Source organism: Periplaneta americana, chromosome 11 (genome assembly GCF_040183065.1).
Source record: "Periplaneta americana isolate PAMFEO1 chromosome 11, P.americana_PAMFEO1_priV1, whole genome shotgun sequence".
Classification (NCBI taxonomy): Eukaryota; Metazoa; Arthropoda; class Insecta; order Blattodea; family Blattidae; genus Periplaneta; species Periplaneta americana.
This window is the reverse complement of record NC_091127.1, coordinates 81,120,381-81,142,309: the sequence shown is the minus strand read 5'-3', so window position 1 is coordinate 81,142,309 and position 21,929 is coordinate 81,120,381. Positions and strand designations below refer to the sequence as shown.

The 21,929-nt window shown below is 34.1% G+C and overlaps 1 protein-coding gene and 1 long non-coding RNA gene across 5 annotated transcripts in view; one reads left to right on the top strand and one right to left on the bottom strand.

Moving 5' to 3' along the window:
- LOC138709144 (uncharacterized) overlaps positions 1-9,735 on the top strand; it is a 50,642-nt gene extending 40,907 nt beyond the window's left edge. The window contains exon 9 of the mRNA XM_069839680.1: positions 3,039-9,735. Within this exon, the coding sequence (XP_069695781.1) occupies positions 3,039-4,227 (1,189 nt within the window). The 3' untranslated portion in view covers positions 4,228-9,735. The remainder of the gene's footprint in view (positions 1-3,038) is intronic.
- A 146-nt stretch (positions 9,736-9,881) lies between these two features.
- LOC138709145 (uncharacterized) lies at positions 9,882-21,392 on the bottom strand. Of its 4 annotated transcripts, none has more exons than XR_011334846.1 (3): positions 20,746-21,332; positions 20,426-20,560; positions 9,882-15,529 (listed from the first exon to the last, which is right to left on the bottom strand). It is a non-coding gene; the product is annotated as an uncharacterized lncRNA (long non-coding RNA). The 4 variants fall into 4 exon arrangements; XR_011334847.1 differs by lacking the exon at positions 9,882-15,529 and having other exon boundaries at positions 18,461-20,560; positions 20,746-21,001; positions 21,110-21,334; XR_011334845.1 differs by lacking the exon at positions 9,882-15,529 and having other exon boundaries at positions 18,461-20,560; positions 20,746-21,001; positions 21,184-21,332.
- Between the last annotated feature and the right edge of the window lie 537 nt (positions 21,393-21,929).

The following is a 21,929-nucleotide window of genomic DNA, read 5'->3' as shown; positions in this document are numbered from 1 at the left end:
ATTTATTATGTTTAAACACTTCCCTGTTTTTTTTTTAAGTTGGTATAAAGCTTTGTTATCAAAGATCCTAATGTTTGACAATGTCCTTCATCTACAGTATTCTTGTATACAAACAAAACAACATTTACAGAAGAAACCTTTCTTAATTTCTGAGTACACTGATCATTTAGATTCACCGAACTACTTTATTTCAATTGAGTAGCTTAAGGAATTTCTAAGTAAGCACAGGAGTCCAGATATTATTTAAAAGTGAAACGTTTTCTTCATTCCTAAGCACTTCGACTGAATTGGCATTACCAGAATAGTACCCTATAATTTAAATTCTGCAGTTCCTGGGAAAAGTGACATCAGTCAGTTTCAACAAACCTTTTTTGATAATTTATTGACAACTTATGGAACATCTGCTCGCTTGGAAAAAGAGACATAAGTATTTCTCCCATTACAATAATTCATACAGAAAAAAATCAAATCGACATAAACCAGTGTAAATTGTCAATAAATTATCAAAAAAAGTTTGTGAAAACTGACTTATGTCACTTTTCCCAGACACTGCAGAATTATCAGTTGCTTTGCATGTAATATCAAATGCTCTTTCGTTATTTAAGGAATAAGATTCTAAAGGATTACTGGTATCTTAGTGTACACTTGCTGTCAGATCTTGGATACCACTTGTACTTGAGTTAGAAGCCGAACTGCATGGATTTCTTTTGTTACTAATACACATTCTCTTGGCGCAAAGCTGTTGAACTGCGCTCTGTTATGAGATCATTTCATGTTCACGCACAAGTTAATACATTGACTCACAATAATACACAAGTTCACTACACTAAACTTCACTTTACAAAGAGTTACTTTCAAGCAATGAAGTTCTCGCATTCTTATTAAAAATGATACTGAGTTTGTTTCGTGGTAACATGTGAATGTTAATTTGCGGTTTTATATATCCTTTGTTAAAATTCAAGATAGTTAGAGGCATTTCTAGAACTGCTATGCACCTAATTGAGGAGCCTCTCAAACAATCTCATCAAGATCTCATTGTTTCTAAAAGAGAAATTTGAAGTCTGTGAAGTGCCAATTCTCTACTCTCACCTGTATTTACTAAGCCATATCTGACATACATTATTGAATCTATGTATGTGTGTTAGGCCTACATGTGTGTTATTTGGTGTTATTAATTTCGAGTAGGAGAACGTGACCCACCCTTAAATATGGATCTGTACATAGCTCTTGGTTGTCATGTGGTTGGTTACTGTATGTGCCACTTGATTAGAAGTTCATGATGAAGGATGGGTGGAACGGAGAAAAATTCTCTCCGGCGCCGGGACTCGAACCTGGGTTTTCAGCTCTACGTGCTGATGCTTTATCCACTAAGCCACACTGGATTCCAGTTTCGATGCCAGATTGAATCTTCTCAGTTTTAGTTCTACATCTTAGTTTCCCTTTAGTGGTCAATTCTCTGTGTCATATATGTGTGACAATGGCACACTGTCCAATGACAAGTTCATGGTTTCATCTCCCATTAAGAACAGAGGATTTTTTTGTGGAGTGGAAAAGAAGTAAAACTAGAAGTTTATGCACTACGTCACTTAGACATAATCATTAGCCAGCTATTTCTGACCCCACAAAGCTCGCTTGCTTTACAGACAATAATATCCCAAATCTTAAAAATAAATAAATTATTTTCCTAAAAGAATCGAGGATGTTAGAATATTGAGGTATTGAAAGTACTGAGAACTCTGCTATAGTTATAATTAGATGTGTTAGACACTAATAGTTGTGAAAGTTGAGAATGCCATTTAGTATATTAGAGTGGATATGATGTCTGTTGGGAGAGTTTTTAGTTCTGGTTCAAGAGAATCCGAAATCTAAAAGTAAAGACCTGAACAATATAGACTGGAGCATGTATCTAATAAACTGCATAGACACATGTAAATGGCAAACAAAACTGTTAATGGTATCAAAGCAAAGTACAGTCTAGTCTATGTGACTCATTTGTAGATTTCTGAATCTTGTGAACCAGGCCTAAAAAACCCTATCAGAGAGACATCACATTCACCCTAGTATACACAGTGATATTCTTATCTTTGTGTCTAAAAATCTGTTTCCTCTTTATACTAGCATAGAGCAGCAGTTCCCAACCGGTGTGTCGCGCAGCCCCATGGAATGTGTCGCGAAATTTTGGATTTGAAAAATAAATTTTATGCCATCCAGAAAGTCTTTACAACGCATTTTTATTTCCAACGAAGTCTTTGATATGGTACATTTTATTTTGTAACAGATTTTACCAATGAAAAGTGAACACTTGCAACCATGCTCAGTACAGTTTTTCAACCATAACACCACGTATAGAGAAAGTCTGTGCAACCCACAAACCGCAGATTTCACATTAATTTAAATAGGCGAGTTTCCAAAAACGATCATCTTTGATCGGACATCCAGCATAGATAGGTTGGGATTTTTGACACTCAGGTTGCTGCTTGTTCTTTTAGAATTTTCGATTGCGTATTAACATCGACCTACCTACAACACTACATAGAAATTGTTCAGTGCTTTTTTTTACTGGCAGAACATGCTGGAATGGCGTTTCGGCACCTTTTTTGTTGCATTTTTCATCATGGAACCGAAATATGTGTGAATAACTATGTTTTTTATATAATTTTTCTTTGAATTCTGCTTAGACTTTGAAAGTCTTAGTTGGATGAAAAGAAGGTTAAAAACGTCAAAATTCCCATGCAGTGAACAGTAATGATCTCCCCGTCCACTATAAAATTTTCTACACAGAGTTCCACCACATTTTTTTCCAGAAGAAATGTACTAGTTATTATATTATTATTATTATTATTATTATTATTATTATTATTATTATTATTACTACTACTATTACTATTAATAAAATCAAATAAGTGTGTTGCTATATCGTGGGCATTCAGTAAAGTGTGTCATCAGTCAAAAAGGTTGGGAACCACTGGCATAAAGGGAGGTTGTTAGATGACAATGTTCATTAGAGCAATAACAATTTAAAAATTTTTATGCTTCAGGTTCAAAACTCGGAACACTTACAAGCGTCATCTCAAGACTCGACATGGGAAGGTATTAACAACATCTGGTGGTCTAATAATTCTATCAGAAGAGGAATTTCGTCGTGTCAGAACATTGCCTCGTTCTCCTCACAACACTACTACTACTACTCATATAAAGCAGGATCTCAGTGGCAAGAAAAGATCTCGTAAAGGTAAGGGACGTTTTAAAGTCAGCAGCAAAAAGAAGCGACTGGAACCACATGAAGTCATGAGTGAGGAAGATGAAGATGAAATTAAAGAAGATACGAATTTTAATTTTGACAGAGAAACTTATCAGCCAAGTGTGGTTGCTATGATTGCTTGTGGAAAAAATGGAGAAGAAAATAAAATAATAACAGATATGGGAGACATAAATCATAGCAATAATGTTGAGGCTGAGGAGATTTTGTTAGGAAAGAGTGAATCTGAACCATTTCAAAAGTCGTTCCAAGATATTGTTGAAGAAGCCATGAGACAGAGTAATATTTCTTTCAAAGATGATCCTGAGAACGATAAAGCAAATGTGGTGGTGATGGATGTACCTGTAACTGATACTGAGGACTTATATAGTTCGAAAGGAGACACATATGATAATAAACAAGAAAACACACAGAAAACAGATGCACCTACAATTAACATTAAAAGTAGTTGGAACACGGTGAATGTTAATCTAAAACTACAAAATAAAGGAACAGCAAGAAACAAGTCAGATCAGAAATCAATTTGTAAAAGTGCAAACAAGAACATTGTTCAGTTACGACCTAAGTCTTGCAAGAAGTCATTGATATTGCCTAGTACTGTTAGCTTTAATCCTCTTGTGATTAATGCAGGAATTCACCAACCACAGACTCTTTCTACGGTGATACCTAGTAATGTGCAAACACCTCCCTTCAGTTCCTCCAATTCATCATCGTCGTCGTCATCGTCATTCCTTCCATCTCCTTATTCAATTGATAACAAAAAGTCAGCTACAACACAGTTAGATTCTGAAGTTTTGAACATCGTAGGATCAGACAGATTGAGCATAATCAGTACCAGTTCTCAGCAGGCTACTATAATGCTCCTGGCAGATGATTGTAACAGTTTTACTACTGTATCAAACCGCAATTATATCTTGAAGGATTTCGAAAATAATTCTGGGGAAATATTAAGTGCTCCACAACTGTGAAATTCTTATAATTAAAGCACTTCCTAGAACAAGTACAATAGATGATCGTTTTGAAATGCCTTAGTGATGGTAACATGAGACTTGAGGTCAGTGTAATTTTCCCAGGGAAGCAATCTCATAAATGTATTGGAAATATAAGAAGATGATGTTAAGTTTGACAAACAATGCAATGTGATATTGGCCTCACATTATCCATTATACTGTATGTTTTGTTGGATTGAAAGCATATGGAATGACACATTATAGATATAGATTTTTTGATTTTTGTATGATGAATATTTAAAATTATGTAGTTTTAAATATATTCCTATTTTGTTACTTTTGTAATACATTAGGCGAAGTATGGTAATAAATGTATATATATATATATTTCAACATCGAAATAAGAATGCAGGTTTAGATACTTCTGTAGATATAGGAACTTTGTCTACAAGAAAACTGTTTATATACTTGCCGTTTTTTAAACTTTGTATTTGAATCTATTTAAGACTGAACATATTTAGAGGGACAGTTACAATAAAAGAGATGAACACTTTTTTTTTCAAAACTCTTTGTATGGTAACTTTTCAATTGCATTGAAGAAATACAAGTTAGTTTTATACTCATGATGTAATGACAAGAGTATATTTTTGAAGATGACATTTATTTCGATAGTGTTACTTATTGTCACTGTTGTATAACAAATATCCTTTATTCTCAAATATTTCATACTTGCTATGATAAGTTTGTTAAATATGAAACAGGGCTGTGTTTTATACCTAGCAAAATTATGTCCAATACTGAAATTACGAACAGACTACAAATAGAGATTTGTAACCACCATAAACGATATATGAAACTACAGTTAAATTATGGTTGTTAGATAACCTGATTTTTTTTACCCCATACTCATTATAATTTGATATGGCTTAGTGAAGGCTAAATTCATTTAGATATTAGTATTTTATTTAATTTGTTCTTTGTTCAGTGACACACAGGATTAACTGGTTTGCATTATTTTCTCTTTGGTCCCAATACTGTCTAGCTGTGCTTTTGCTAATCTGACTTTTGTATTTTTGCATATAATTCTTATCTAGTTTTGTATGGCACAACACAACGAGGCAGAATACATTTTATTATAGTGAGACATAATAACCAAAATTTGACTGTATTTTCAAGAAATATTGATGAAAATTCTCTTCAGTATTCAAAAACAGTAGAATATATTTCTGGTGTTTATTGACTTTCTTGAACTTACAACATCAATGTAGGATGTAATTGTATAAAGTATTACCCTTCCATTCTATCATGTTTTCCAATGGCACCACTGCCTGTACAAACATTAATATGTTTTTTTTTTATTTCATAGTAGAGAAAAGCATGCTATTAGGAACCACTACAAAAGCATGTGACTGATAGAATGATAAATAGATCAGAATTGCTTTATGAATGTGTAATTATGCATAGATATCAAGTATTTACTTAAAATAATCTATGAATGCTACTAAAAGGACAACGTAAAACAGGACAGCATTACCAAGCCAATGATTTACATAAATGTAGAATTTTTTCCCATATTGCTATTTAAGACATAAAAAACTCTGAATGCATTTGTTTTTTAAAGAAAAAAAAATGGATATGAATTGCAGGGACCTTCAAACTTCATATTAATTAGTGTTTAGAATTATGTTCAATTCTTAAAATAAGAGATTCCTCTTTCCTTATATGAGGGCTTTCCATATTTTAGAGTACAATTAAACAAATACCTTACTTTTATAAATTATGTTTCTAAATGATGACTCCCCTTTTGTTTACCCTACATGCACTCCTTTCATATAGAAGTACTGTATGAAATTATATTGCTGCAATGCTTAACATACTCTACTCCTCATCTTCTGTTGAAAACCCTGTTTATGTTGAAGTAAGTCTAGTGATCAGAATGGCCTGTATCATCAATAAGGTTGCTGTAATACATACTAATACTTTTGCATTAAATCAGTGATGGTGTTTATAATTTTAGCAATATTTTTATTTTCTCGCTGTATAGTTCGGTTCATTATTTACTACTTAAATTATAAAGTGTCAGATATACCAAGGCAGGTATTTGATAATCTTGATCCAATTATTATTATTATTAATGGAGAAATAATGGGAGGTGAAACAATAATACTCCTGAAAAAAGAAAAACCTGCCCCAACACCATCATTGCCACGTAAATACACTACAGTACACTTTTGACAGTGAAATGTGCTTTTCACACTCCCTTTTTCAGCGATGGTGGACACTATGGCTTCAGCAAGAATAATATCTGTGAGCCATTTTTAGGAATAAAGTTCTTATGTATTCAATATCCAAATCATAATTTTGCATTTATGGAAGATTTATTCAAAAATATAATTTTATAAAATCATACATACATGTATATCGAATGATATGTTCCTTATAGTGTAGAGATATTTGATGCTTTATTTTAGAAATGATCACAACTCTTGTAGATGGTTTTTGTAAATAGCTATGACTCTAATGTAGATATTTAATTCTGTGTTAAAAATCAAAACAGGTTGTACAGCTCCATTGCATTCTGTCTTGCATTGTTCTAATATGAAACATTGAATTGTTGTGGAAGATTACTTACTAGGTAATATAACATTTAACTTTTCCTTTTTTTTAATTCTGTAGATTATCAAGAGATACTATGAAGAATTCTCAGTTAAGAGTAGACCGTGGAATGTTACTTTCTTGGATCATTCTTTTTTAAATATTCTGTAAAAACTAAGTCCATAAAATGTTAATTTTTTGAAGACATATGTTGCTTAGTACGTGGCAAGTGTAGAATGCTACTTGTTAACTAGAGAACATTTGTTCTTCTTTATGCAGGTTGGATGTACATTAATGAGAATGTGCCTTACTGCTTTGGCACACTGTAATAGCAGTCTCTTGAAATTAGTTCGTGAAACATATGAGAGTCAAAATGAAATTATTCTTCGTCCCTTCAACAACTTCCGAAAGTAAAGACGTGATGTGTTCTCTCAGATTCTTTGTTGGATCTTATGTCGATATTGCTAGTACCAGAGAAAAGAGACTCTAATAGTATTACAGTATATACACGAGTGCACACCTTTTGCAAATAATTTACTGTGTACCACCTGTGAAGCTGGAGAATTATTGTAACACTGCTGTCATAAAACCCACAGTATACTTTTAGCTATGAGTGCTTTGCACAGACTTTTTTTTATAAACCTTGTCTTGTTTTTTATGTCTTGGCTATGAAGTGTGCTGCAGTCGAAAGCACTGTACTTTATCTCCACTTCCTAAAGCTTGTATAAAATATAGAAGATGCTAAAAATGTCCTTCCTCGGCTAAACAGGCATTGTATCAGGAAAAGATATTGTGACTGACACAATTGAGTTCAGCCACTGTAATTTTTGTGATTTAATTTGTCATGGTTTTCTTTAATTATTTCAACATGTGAGGATTTGTTTTGTAAATTTGTGATTTTGTTGGTGTACATTCAATATTTGCGCCAGTTTCGTTTAGTTTTTCCTTGGTGAAGTGGAGTTGGCAATGAAAATGGTAAAAAATTCTGTTGTTTAATTTTAATTTTATTTTATTCCCTAATCTTAAAGATTAGATTGCCAAATTTTTCGTATATAAAACATTTACATAGAAAAATGTATTGCTCTGGAATCAGCTGTACACTGTGTCTGCAGAAATATTCCAGGGTTATAAATTATTACAGCATCGCTGTCAGTTGCCGGATTTATACAAAACTGGTATCATTAGAAAAAGAAACTCAAAAATTTTTGTACCTACCTCAAAGACTCTCGATGTGTGCTGCACATCAAGGCAATATTCTCACTCATGCTACATACGTTCCAACATACCTATAGGGATGGATTCGATGGCAACAGTAATACGAAGTTGGAGCTCTTGCAGATTTTGAGGTAGTAGAGGTATATAGACAAGATTCTTTATGTGACCTCATAAAAAGAAGTCACAGATGGTCAAGTCAGGAGACCTCGGAGGCAGCTGCAGAAGACATTATCTTGGTTCCCAGCACGCCCAATCCATCTTGCTGCAGGTTGTTGATTTAGAACATTCTGTACATCAAGATGTCAGTGAGGAGGTGCTCCATCTTGTTGGAAAAGAAATTCGTTGCCTTCTTCTTCCAATTGTGGAAACAGTCACTCAGCACCTGTTCTACAGTTTTTGCACTGACAGGCCGTTTCCCTGAATGGCCTTACCTTTTACCACTTACGCATCTATGCTCTACAAAATCTATATACCACTTCAGAATCATTTTGTCGGTAGGTGCCTCATGATGAAAATCCTGTCTGAAAGCACGCTGTACTCTTACTACACTCCGAGTACTATGATATTCCAATACACAAACTATGTTCCTGTGGATTCGCCATAAGTTAAACAACCCTCTAAATGCTGCAGAATTCACACAGACTTGAAAATTTAACATTCAGATCATTTAACACAATTTCTTTTTATATCCAACAATGCCTTAATGACAAGCGAAATAGCGGGAACTGCTTTTTTTTTCTTTTCTTTCTTTTTGTGCTGTCATCTGTTGACAGAATTATAGTAGTTTATAACGACAGAATGTTTCTGGGGACACACTATATAATTATCTTCACAAGTGAATGTATACTGCTGTGAGATTGTCAGGGAACAGGTTCAGGTATGAATTGTCAGGCAATTCCAGCCTCAGGAAGTGGAGTAGAAGTATGGGTGCAGCACACTTATTAGCCGAGATGTGAAACATCGCGTGAGTAGACAAGTTTTGTAAATAAAGCCCTGCAGTATGCAAGCATATTATTACTATTATTTAAAAGCTCAAGTTTCTTCCATAACAGTGAAGTGCTAGGATTGTGTAGAAATATATCTGTATTGCAAAGTAGTCATGTTTCAACATTTTGTTTTACATTCATTATTCTTTTATTGATTATGGTACTGGTCTTCCATAATGCAGTGTTATTATAAATAGAGATTAGCATTTAATGTAAGAATTTTATATGATTTTATATTACAATGAGCAGAAACACTTTCTATGAGACCAATTTTGTATATTGTGTAATTGAGTGCTCAAAACATAGCCGCAAGTTGATATGTCTGAAGGATGTTAACATCTAGTAGAATCTTGTGGTTATCATTTTATACATTTACTGTGCTTGAACTGATGGAGGAAATTGGATAAGGAAAACTGCATTAACTGTTACTGCCAAAGATATTCTTTACGATACTACATTTTACACATTTTGGATGAGTTTCATTTTCTTCTTTCATTTTGGCCTAAGTGTTAAATATTTTTCCCAGAAAGTTTCTATTTAATGTGGACTATCTGTTAGTAAAGCAAAATGTAACATTTTATAATAATTCGTTTTATCTAGAGAAGCATTACTTCAGTGACAGAAGAAAACATTTTTCTTTATCTTGTGTTCTTCTTGTGCAGTTTGAAAACATGTATGGAAAAATATTTAAAAGATTAGATTCATAAATATAACTTGTATTTATAATTTATTTGACCAGTAAATTATGTTTAGGAACCTCGTCCTCTTCCCGCCACCATTTCTGGGAGAAAATATGAAGCGTGTCTAGAAAGTCCCTGGGGCCATTTACAAAAAGAAAATGCAATTTCATGGAAAGATTTATTGGAACAGAGCAATTGTTGAGCTATTTTTCAACATATTCCCCATTGGAATTGAGATATTTGTCATACCTTGGAATCAACAGAGCGCTGCAGATGGCTGTCACACTGTTCTGATCCCAGGTGGCGGATTTCTATGACACAGGGATACAAAAGTTGATTCCATGGTATGAAAAATGTCTCAATTTCTGTGGGGAATATGTTGAAAAATAACTCAGCAATTACTGTATCTGTTCCAATAATTTTTTTCCATAAAATTGTATTTTCTTTCTGTAAACGGTCTTAGGGAAACTTACTTTGCGGACGGCCCTGGTATATAAAAACTTAAATCAAATGAATTTATAATATTTATGTTTATAGACCATTTGTATCAATCAATTTTTTTATTATCTAATATTCATTCAGTGCATTGAAGTTTTTAATTTCTTTGAGATACGTACTAAATTTGTTCCGAAATTGCCAAAAGTTTCGAATCAGAAGATTCATCTTCAGGTTTGTCCTCCACTTTCACTATATTTGAATGATATTACAACATTTTGTGCTTTTTCTTTGTAAATTATCTTGACCCTGGGATGAGATTATATTGTTGAGAGATTTTGACTGAAAACCCATGTGTAAAGTCTGTGCAGATGGAATGAACTTTGGTTCATGGTTTGTTGAACGTTTGATTCATGAATGAATCATGACTGATGGGTAGTTTAATTTATTCCTTCACAGATTGATGAAATGATTGATTTATTACACTGGTCTGCATTTCAAAACTTTTTTTTCTGAGGTCAATGATTTTATAACTGATATTTTATGTTCCTTGCATGCTGAATTCAAAAATATAACTCATTCTCTCAATCAGGTCAGGTTTTCTTACTAGCTATGTTTTAAGTTAGTATGTATTACAGAAATAAAGCGTATAACAGATAAGAAAATATCATATTTACTGTCACAAAAGAAACTTAAATTCACATCAGATGTTCATTAAGTATTATGATATTAGTACCTAAATACAGTTAATATGGAAGAAAGGGCCTTTTCAAGAAATTTCATTCGTGTTCGAGACCTTGAAAATTACTCTTGAGACATGGGTCATAGTGTATAGTGGCTACTCAGTTGGAGAGGGAAAGGCGGTAAAATTACCTTCTTCCTTGCAGCCCCATGCAATCTGGCTTGAACTTTCGCATCTGGGAAACAAGATCTAGTGTGAAACCATGTTCACACAATGTTATGTCAGAAACTCTCGTGGATCCTCAAAAAATTCTACCTCTGCCATTGCAAATCAAATTTGGCTTAATGAAAAATTTTGTCAAGACACTCAACAAAGAAAGTAGAGCTCTTGTTTTCCTAAGTCAGAAGTTTCCACTTATCAGTGAGGCCAAACTAATAGCAGGTAATTTTGATGGCCCTCATAACACGAGCTTATGAATGACGATAAAGAGGAAAAATCGAGAAATCCTTGACTTGCATTGAAGTATAATATTATTAAGAACTTTCCGAGCAGCCAAAGGAACCCAGAATAAGAACATGGTGTTAAAGAACTCCATTGGAGCTACCAGACTCCTGATGCACATATGTTCATAAAGATACACTTTCTCAACTCGCATTTAGATTAGGTACTTTCTTAAAAACTGTTGGGAATAAAGAGAAGAGCAAGGCGAGTGCTTTCATGGAGAAAGAGAAGTACCAGGGATGCTGGGATGTGAACATGCTTGCAGACTATTGTTAGTACCTCGAGAGGGATGTTCCAGTTGCAAAACATGCACCAAAGTCCTTGAAAGGGTCCTTTCTTGTACCATAATGGTTAATGTTTCATTCTACATACATATTTTACAATTTATGCAAATGCAAGTCTGAGTTGAAACTGTAAATGTTAATGATTGCTGCACGCAACTGTAATAGATTTGTAGGGTTTTCTCGGAAGATTTTTTCCTCCATGAACCCCCACAAGAAAAAGAGTTCAGGTCAGAACTGTGTTGTGACCACATTGATCCACCATGAAATCTTTCCGGGAAACTATTCGACATCACACGATTCTCGAAGTTTTCATACAGTAAATCCATCACAAGATTTGCTGTATGTGGATGGGTGCCATCTTGCATAAACCATTGAATATTCATGGAAAGTCCTCGTGCAAACAACTGTGGGATGAAAAAGTTTTGCAGCATGTCATTGTAGCAGACAGAGTTCACGGTATCATTAAAGAAGAAAAGTCTGATTATGCCATGGCTGTTTGTTTACACTTTCATTCAGATGCACGTATGCCTCATTAGAGAACCAGGTGTTATGTATAGACATCGGATTTTTAGGCACTAAAAATTGCAGTTTTAGGCGCCTAAAATAAGCTCAAAATTTGTAAAATTAGGCTCTATTTTAATGAAAATAGGCATTTTAGGCACATCAAGGTATCATACTTATTTCTTTCACTGAAATTTTTAGTTATACACTAAAATACGCACAAAAAAGTATGTTTAAACATTAAAAAAGAATACTATATTATATTTATAAACAGAGCTGCACAAATTTAATATATTGAAACTAATGAAATAATGATTATTGATATCAAGATTACTCATTTTAAGTTATTGAAATTCAGTTCCATGCTCAGACTTTATTATAATTATCTGCACAGTACACCACCAGAATTTTTTCTAAATTCTCCACAGTTAACCTTTGCCTTTTGTCACTGAGAATCATTTTGAAAGCAGAAAAACTTCTTTCAACCGAAACTGATGTGAGAGGCGCAAATTTTAAATTAGGTACAATAGATACATCAATACTTACTGGAACATTTATACTTTCCCCCGATATCACTCTTGATACTTTTTCCAACAATGAAAATCCTACATTCTTATTTAATACGTTGTCCCACTTATTTTTAACTTTTTTCCCAGTTTCGCCCAAAGCAGAATGTATGTTCACTTGAGCTTCCTTTACTATTGCTATTTGGCTACAAAGAGATTGTTTTTCACGTTCTAATTGTTCAATGCTTGCAGGTATGAAAGAAAAGTTTGATGTTATGTAGGCAATATCGTTTTTCACTCGTGAGTCATTCAGACAATCTTTCACTGCTTTCACACACGCTGCACTATCAGTTTCAGGTAATTTATCAATAACTGTGACCACTTCTTTAAAATACTTAGAATAATACACCACTGACTGAATCCAGGTTCCCCATCGTGTAACAACCGGCTGAGGTGGGAGTGGGATATCTGGAAAGTTCTCTCTGAATATTGAAATCCTGGATGGGGCTTTACAAAAACATTTTTTTGTGTTAGAAATAAACGAATTGACAAGAGGAAATTCATTCCGGATTGTTTCAGAAACCCTGTGAAGGCCATGTGCTAGACAGGTTAAATGCGTGAGGTTAGGATAAAATGTTTTAAGAAGTGGAGCTGCAGCAACCATGTATGAGGCAGCATCAGTACAAAACAACAGAACTTTAGAATCGTCTATATTACCTGAGTATAAAGACTGTAGGCCTTTATTTACAAAATAAGCAATGGCTTGGCTATTCACTTTCGAAAGTTCCTTAACACATACGAGGTGTGGAATCGAAGGTCCATCAGGACTAAGTTTTCCTACTACCATATTTGCTATATACCTATTCATAGGATCTGAGGTTTCATCCACAGAGACCCATATGTAAGAATCACCTATATCCTCCCGAATGGAAGCGAAAGTTTCATTGTATATTCTGTCTAAGTAATTTTTTCTTAGGGTCGACTCAGATGGGATATTTTGTTTGCAGTATTTTTGTAAGAACTGTCTTAAAACCGGATTTTCAATTGCATTCCAGGGAATGTTAGCAGCAACAAACGCTCTGGTTAAATCAGCATAGAAATTGCTGCTGAGATTGGATGAAGTAGGCTGTGTTAGTAAAGTTTGTTGCAGTTGATTTTTCTGCTGAACTTTAGCCTTATGAGCCGCTCCTTGCACATGCTGCTTTAGGTGGCACTTCTTTTCTTGCGAAATCTAAAAATGTAAAGTAAACTGAATTAAAATAAAATCCTAATTGTTGTATTGCCGTATTTCTATCACAAAGTTAGTGGGTTCGAACAATCAAAATTTTAATGACCTGCAAATACTTTAACTATCGGAATTTAAAAGGTTAAAGTGTAGTGGTCTTAAAAAGAATTATACCTCAGGATAGCTCAGTCAATGTATAAATATTATAGGCCTACTCATTAAAATTAATAGAATTTATATATTTCAACTATTGTTACATACCTGTTTGCTACAAATCTTGCAGAATATTATTTTTCCATCATAAGTGAATTCTGAATATTCTGTTAGCCATTGCCGGATCAATGTAGATTTTGCACTTATATTTTTCGGCATTATCGCGTTAAACTTTACAGGAAAACGTCCTACCGCTCAAAACTTCTCAACATAAATAAGGTGAGGGAAAGAGCAACTGTTAACGAGCATTCAAATGAACCGTTGTTATTGAGATTCAATTGGACAAAAATACACAGTTCCACTTATTGTTGCATTTCCTGGTAGTGTTAACACTAGGAGGGCCATTCTTTTAAATATTTTGTAACGGTTTACCCTACTAATTCGCAGTTTTACGACTTTTCATAAATATTTCAAAAACACTCTTTCTCCAAAAATTGTGATTTTATGACACTCTGAAGGGCAGTACAGCTAATCGGTTTCAGACCGAAAACAGTCATTTTTATAGTATAGTATATCTCTGAATCGGTAGCAGCACATGTTGTGAATGTTGCCTGCTTCAAAACTAAGGTTGGTTCTTTGTCGGCATTTATGCCTCCAAACATGTTAAATTCGGTGAAATCTATTGCGAGTGTCGTGAGATTCAAAACATTTTGTTTCCTTTATCAATGGTTTCATGGCCGGTGTGAAGCAAACTTTCCACTTTTTAAATGCCTTAAATTTCGCAGTGAATGCATGTATAAATTATAAAAAGTAAGAGTAAAATGCGAAACTTTACAGTGAGTTAGGCATTTTTAGGCGAATATTAACAAATTAGGCTCTAATAACCGTTTTAGGGCACTATAAAACTCTTTGAATACCTTTCAATTTCCATGAAACACAAATATTAATAATTATTTTTACTTTTCTCCTAAAGAAACAAAATAGGCATTTGCCCTAGAATCCGATGTCTGGTTATGTAATACACCCAAGTGGCAAATTGGACCCTTTGTTGTCTGCCATTCGCTTGCAATTTGTGAGCCACTGTGATTTTGTAGGGGAAGAGGTGCAGATCATTACGGAGTATATTCTGAAGACTACTGTGACGGATCCCCAACTGCCTGGAAAGAGTTCTGGTTGATTTACTGGGACTCCTGGTCATTGCCTCCCTCATGGCTTCAATATTCTCGGGTGTCCGAACTGTGGAAGCACAAGATTGCTTTGGCTCCAACAAGGTGCCATTTGTTTGAAATGTTTGGAACATCTTCTCACTATCTGTCTATAGGGGGTCCACCTCGTCCGAAAATGGGCACGAAAACGTTTCTGTCTTAACACCACACTGTTTGTTTCTCCAAAAAGTGAAACTGTTTTCGTTTTCTGCTCCAATGTCAATCTTCCCTTTTCCGCCATTTTGGAAACAATAACACAATGGGCAGACCTATACCACACAGACTATTGTTGACATCTGTTGTATCAGACAGAAATCCGGCCTTCTCTCTTTAAAGTGTGGATATTTTCTATCTGAAAAGAAAACTTTTATTAATGATTCTCAATGGATGAAATTTCGTTGGCCACAATGTATTTGCTGGTATGCCATTATCATCTAACATAACCTCCTGCACTTTCACAGTGTCTATTCTATACCTACTAGTTCTTTTGCTACTAATGTTACCCCTTCTGTTTTATAAATATTTGTGACATTCGAAATACCAAATCTTATAAATTTATTCCTTTGTTGTAGTCATGCCAAAGAATCAGTCCCATTCTGTGGCTTATGTTGGGGTTTTGCAACAAGCTCTTTCTTTACGGTGATTCCCTTACCCCCAAGCTGGAGGACCACCCCTTATCAGCTGTCTGCGACTGCTTATTCAATATATTCGCAACTAACCTCCATATCTGGAGGTCATCTCCTCTTTCTGCGGTCTGAGGCCACACCATGCTGTGGTGATAGGGACACCATGCTGTGGTGATAGGGACTCAGAATACAGAAGTTGTTTCATTATATAGTACGTAATTTCATGTTGTTGGCCTCAGTAGCACAGTTGGTATAGCGCTGGCCTTGTGCTTAAATGTGACAGGCTCATGAGTAGATTTACTGGCATGTAAAAGGACTCCTGCGGGACAAAATTCTGGCACACCAGCGATGCTGATATAATCTCAGCAGTTGCGAGTGTCGTTAAATAAACCATAATAAATATTATTGTTACTAATTACGTAGTTAACAATTGTAACTAAGTATAAGCAGTATTTTAAACTCTTAATTGCTCTTTCTGTGGCCATAATTATTTATTTTGTAAATATCTAGTTCATGTAGAGTCATTCCATGTCAAATCAACACAGTTTCGAATTAAAATCTCCTTTGACTTCTCAAATTTTGATTAAACTTGCTCTATCAAGTGACCTTACATAGGTATGAATGGAAATCGTAAGAAAAAAATTGTCCTGCGTTCAAAAGTGATTAAGTATTAATTTTTATCTTTTTTAATAAGGAAAAAAAAGCCACGTCCTGAAGCAGTTAATTACCATTTTCTCCAAAACCAGATGAGATACAGAGCTGGGCAATGCCTCATTTTGAAGATCTTTTAATGGGCATTAAATTAATGTGTAACATGACTGAGTTTACAATATAAGTTTTTTTAAATTCAAGTTTGTCAGAAAATGGTATTTTAAAACTTTTGAAATAAAAATCACAAAACTACTTCATATTATCATCTTACACCTCGCAAAGTCTCATTTTGGAATCATAAAGAGATCAGATGATATAAGAAGTATGTTTCATATATAAGGAGAAATAGCCATCATATCCGATCTAGACTTTGATAAAAAGTCCATGCATTGGCACTAGTGAATCCACAACTAAATATGCTGTAGAAGAATGTGCCATACAACACTTTCTCAAGAGAAACCAACTCATCTTCAGAATTTTAAAGAAATCTGAAAAATAATTTCAAAACGTAATATTATCCAAAACGAAAGTTAAAGGAAAAATAGGGGACAAAATATTATCCAGCATACATGAAAAAATATTGTAAATTATTAATTGCCAAATTGCAGGGGATGAAACAATTCAATTGTTAAATAAAAATGTTTTCATATATTCATGGCCTATAATCAAGAGGTCAGATTAATAAATAATCTTATACACAAGAAGAAGGTTTCTCCATGTGGATTTATTACACTTGACAGTAGAGGAAAGTATGATCCAAAAACTAAACACAGTGGGGAGAGAAACTACAGTATTACCTACATAAAACAATTTACTAACATATATCCAAAACGTGATAGCCATTATACGCGAAAACGTAGTCAGAAACTATTATATAAAGAGACTTGCTGAGCCTCTCTGACCCTTAATCGCATTGGTGAGGATTGCTATGATCCCTACAGATAATTGAGAACTTCACATACTGCAGCTGTATTTGATGGTGAAATATCAGAGGACAGTGACCAGTGGAAACAAACCAGAAATAGTGAAAAACAGTAAGTGATTGTAATTCAAATCCTGCCTTATTCTCCAAACAAAACCATTTTTCTTTAAATTGATAACTAATATAGTTCCGAGTTAATTTCTTGTGCACTCAAAAGAAAACATTTTATTTAATATTACTACGATTACAGTTGTTTCAATTAATAATAATAATAATAATAATCTACATGCATCATGCCTATACTATTTTATGTAAAATTTAAAGTTTTACCACATTCTGATTTGTCTCTTTTATTTACATTAAAATAATTGGGCAAAAGATGTCGGAAAATTTCAAATTCCAAAGTGTCGATTGAAAAAAAAAAATATCCAATACAAATTTAAATTTAACATCTCGAAAAAATTATGTATTAAATACTACTGTCTTAGTTTCCAGCATTAATTCTAAGTATTTTTAAATTAAACTCAAAAGTTTAAAATTGCTCTCCTGTAAAATGATGAAAAGTGCACATATCATGTTTTGCCATCCCAGTATATATCAAATACGTTTTATAGTTTATATATATAATTCTGTGATCTAGGTAAGTAACTATAACATCATTGGATCTAGGATGAAACCCTAGATCATGGCTTTTATCAATGAGTTTTAGAAATCTCTCTTCGGTTTCCACAACGTGTTTGGTCCATAGACATATAAAGATGAACTGGATGGAGCACTGTAACATAATAACTGAGGCCAACCGTGCGACTAGTCATGTCTGGTCCGAGGGGCAATATTCAGCTTCGTATATATCATAGACACATGTCTATGGTACATATTCATCAGTTAATTTATTTTGAAACTGCTTTGAAATATTTCACACATTCAGTTTAGACACTCTTCAAAACCTTTACAGATCAAGAAATTATTATTTTAACACATCTCACAAACAATTTGGTATTATAATCCACGTAGATAAGGACTCATTCTTGAAAGGAATTTGGGTTTTACAATAGGCCTACATTAAATCAATTCACAGACAATATAAGGAGAAAAAATATCACAATGAATTTTATTTGTTCATATCTAACACAAAATATGTATAGATATACTGTAGTTCAAATGGTATTATTCCAGAAAGTTACACATGTTGGAACAATATTTGTTTTGTTAATTTGCTCCTTATGGAAGTGGCATTTCCTTTGGCAACCTTCAATGTGAACTTTTTAGCAAATGTTTTTAAACGAATGTTTAAATACATTTGAATGACTGCCTTTATAATTTTCATTTCATGGGTATCTTCGTATCCCAATTCTTCTGTAGGAGGATGGGAGGAAGTAAATGGAGGCTTACTTAAACTCAGCAGTTTTTGTATGACAAAGCAGGTACCGGTAATGTGCTTATCAATATTTCGCATACTGATCATATTCTGTTGAATAATGTAAATCTGAAAAGCTTTCTCAACGTGTTGTGCAATCACAAACACATCATCTGACGGATCTATAAGTCCACCCCTCGATACATAGGATACAAATTTGTGAAATTGCAAAATGCAAGGCAACATGGTGTAATTGTGATCTACAATGCTTTGAAATGTTTGTTGATTAACACACATTACCTGACAGTGTTCACAGTTAATTTTCTCAAGAAGTTTTTTTAAGTATACTACCAGCAATGTTACATAATATATTTTCTTGGAAGCTACTTAAAGTGTGTGAATCTAAAGTGTTAACAAGCTGGATAATCTCTGTATCGTCACTACATTCACTTCTAAGATCACATGATGTAGAAGTTTGAGTTAAGATTCTGTTATTACTATTGAACTCCAGCACTGACTCTGTGTTTGGGTGCTCCATATTTAGGTAGTTACCACTAGCAGTAACAGCATTTCTAAACAATAATTTTCTCAGAGCCCACTTGAATTGGAGCGTGTTAGGATTATTATTGCTCCCACCTCTTGCCTGGATGCATGAAAAAAGTAATTCAAGGTAGTCCTGAGAAAATTTATAAGTGAATAAATATTTTAAAGGGTCATCTTGTCTTTTCAAAATATCACTGGCAATGTTTTCAATAGAAGTGATACAGACAATATATCCTAATGCAAACATTTTTCTTGGATGAGACAATAGTGGAATACCATCAATCATCAATGATTTTAGATACAGTTTTGTTTCATGAAATAATTCTTTCCAATAGTTTTCATTATTCAATGATAGTGGCTTTTTATAACCAGGAGAGAAAGGGTTCCTGGAATTTAAAATGTCGAACAATCTGTCCATGTATCTTATAAATTCAACTGCTGCTTCAGAACCCTGAAAAGACTCATGACCACTCATCCTTAAATAATCAATAGCATCAGCAACGCTAGAACTTAATGTTTGCACAGCTAATCTAACATTCATCTTCTGATTTCTCCAGTTTACATGGGTTCCTGAGAGTTTATTAGCAAATTTTAATCCTTCCTGCTCTTGTATCTCGTGTAAATTCATAATGTATTTCCATTGTATTGAACCTTTTTCTGACGTCAAACAGGACTTCTCTGCTAAACAACCCCTACCTAATTTTGCCATATGACAAGGGTCAAATATAGTCCAAACCTTACCCATGTCTGGATGTACAAAGTAACATTTCATGTCATGGGCAGAAAAATTGCATCCTAAAGCAGTAAGGGTGGTGATATTGTCATATAAACCATCACAAGTAATTGACCATATTCTAATACCTATTTCATGCAATTTAGTCAAGCATATATTCAAAAGCTGTGCCTGAACATTAGAATTTACTTTGTCAGTAAAAAAATATGCAACAGGACATTTAAAATTATGTTTAATCGAAATTATCATAAACATCTATGCTTCTGTAGCTAGTACATCTTTCTCGTCTACAAGTCCAGCTAATTCAACATAACCAGTTCTCTCTTTAGTTCTTTAAGTAGTTCCTTCATTGTTGTAATCCTAACATTCTTGCGTCGCAATTTTTGCTGCAGTGTCTTCACTTTTCTTTTCAGTACCTGTTTCTTGGGGCTTTCTGGTGCAGTTGTAGGTGGTCTAACACTTGACAATGTTAGAGTGTCTGATGAGCTGGCATCATTTTCATGGTTTGAGTTAGAATGTAGCCCTACTGAGTCCTGGGTAGTTCTTAATTTCTGTAATATAAAAAAACTTGATGTCAGTAATGTTATGTAACAGTATGGGACTCATGGAGAGCCAATACCCAAAATATCAAGACTGTTGCATTACATTATACAACTAAAGGCTAAAAAAAAATAGAACAATGGAAAATCTTGACAAACAGCCTATGATTCAATAGCAATTTTCTAAAGATACTTACCTTCTCTGGTACTACTGAAGTATTTCGAATAAGAGGCTTTCTTCTTTTTATAACTTTATGCAGTCGTTCTGGATAGATGAATAACTCGGGTACTGCATCTTCCTTTAAGTACCATCTACCTGATGACAACTGGGCTTCGTAACTTTCTTTTGTGAAATGTTCACTACACAAAAAACTGTTTTTTGTAGGAGTCCACTTTTCTCTTTTAACTGCAGCTACCCATTGATGCAGAATGTGTGGTCTGCTGAATGGAAATCTACAATGAATGAGACACAAAGATAACATTAAACAATGATATTAAATAATTTTTAACGAATATGAACCCTAAGGCTGCACTTTTCCCATGTCAAAATATATTCGTTACCATCCCTGATATCACAATAAACATTAATGTTAAGACAATGAATTTGTAAACTGCACATTTTAATTTAAACATACTCGAAAAACATAACCTCCAAACTACAAAGTCCTCAGTACCAGGCGAAACTAATCGACAAGCGCGGCCTCACTTTCCTCAATGCAGAGCTTGCGACAGTGCTACATCCAGTTATACTTTCATGTCTATGGTTTGGTCACAGACCGTGGTTTGGTCTTTGCTCATACTGTTGAACCTAGATCATATATAAAACAGATTGACCAAGCTTGTATTGAATTTAGACGCAACTGGAAAATAACGGACGCTATGCGTCGCTAGTGTCGAGAAATGAGCTTGCAATAACAAACACTAGATGGCAGAGTACCTGAACAGTACATAGAGTAATACGACTGTGGGATGACTTTTTTACGTCATGCCACCTCCAAATTTCTTTCTCATTGTAATGTGAGGTTATGTTACAATAAGACTTTGATGTGTCGCTAAATTGTAGTATACAGAAGCTTGTTTTACCCAAATTCATCAACACACATAGATGACATTTTGGTACATGGCTGATATAATGTTGTTTGCGTTCAATATATAATCTGCGCTATACTGGAGAATTAGCACGGTCACTTTGAACCGTGCCGTTACGTTTACCACCAAATTTAAGTAAATACACAATGTCACCAACATAAGAACATGACGTTGGTGTGTGGCGTAGTTGGCGGGAGAAATTTTTTCTCTCTCTGTCTACCTCCTTCGTTCTGAACATTATTGAGAGATAGCACCACTGTTAGCGACAATGTGTATTTGCGTAAATATTGCG